A 619-nucleotide genomic window follows, 5' to 3' on the forward strand; every position below is an offset into this window, starting at 1 on the left:
ACACACACACACACAACACACACACACACACACACACATATATATATATATAAAATGAATTGCTAGAAAATACAAATTGTACGACGATGATAACTTCACCTGTTCTTGTACGTACATATCTGGGTTATATTCACTCGTTGCTGCATAGATGTATATATAACAGACTATTGCTCATTCGTGGTTCAGGCAGTGGTAATAAACATTCTATCAATAAGCCTGGACTTTGATATGACCTATCTGACTGTTTCCTGATCTCTTTTACATTCAACTATATCCATTCCACACATCAGCAGAAGTCAGCCAAGAAGGGTGTCGTGCCCACAGAAATGACATGTTTGCGCGCAACACATACTGCACAGAAGGTGTTCACAGGATATCGAAACGGCTCTGTGTACGTACACGATCTACGAGAACCTTCTCACAAGAGACCCCGAAACGCACCCATTGGTAGGTACGATGGAGTCTGAGATAGTTTCTTGTGCTTGGCGTATAGTGAATACGATGTAGGTATAGTGGTATAATATGTATGTATATTTGTTATGATGTATTTATAGTTTTGGATGTATGTGTTGATTTTATATTTCATTGTGCCCACCTATTGATGATTCAAATACAGCGC

General features: G+C 38.9%; 1 protein-coding gene across 1 annotated transcript; it reads left to right on the plus strand.

Moving 5' to 3' along the window:
- Window positions 1–290: 290 nt before the first annotated feature.
- Window positions 291–467, plus strand: SARC_18125 (hypothetical protein; the record flags this gene model as incomplete). The annotated part of the gene is made up of 1 exon (XM_014287791.1): window positions 291–467. A coding segment is annotated over one exon (177 nt), but the record flags the coding sequence as incomplete, so codon positions are not given.
- Window positions 468–619: the final 152 nt, after the last annotated feature.

This window comes from Sphaeroforma arctica (genome assembly GCF_001186125.1).
Source record: "Sphaeroforma arctica JP610 unplaced genomic scaffold supercont1.13925, whole genome shotgun sequence".
NCBI classification, from domain to species: domain Eukaryota; class Ichthyosporea; order Ichthyophonida; genus Sphaeroforma; species Sphaeroforma arctica.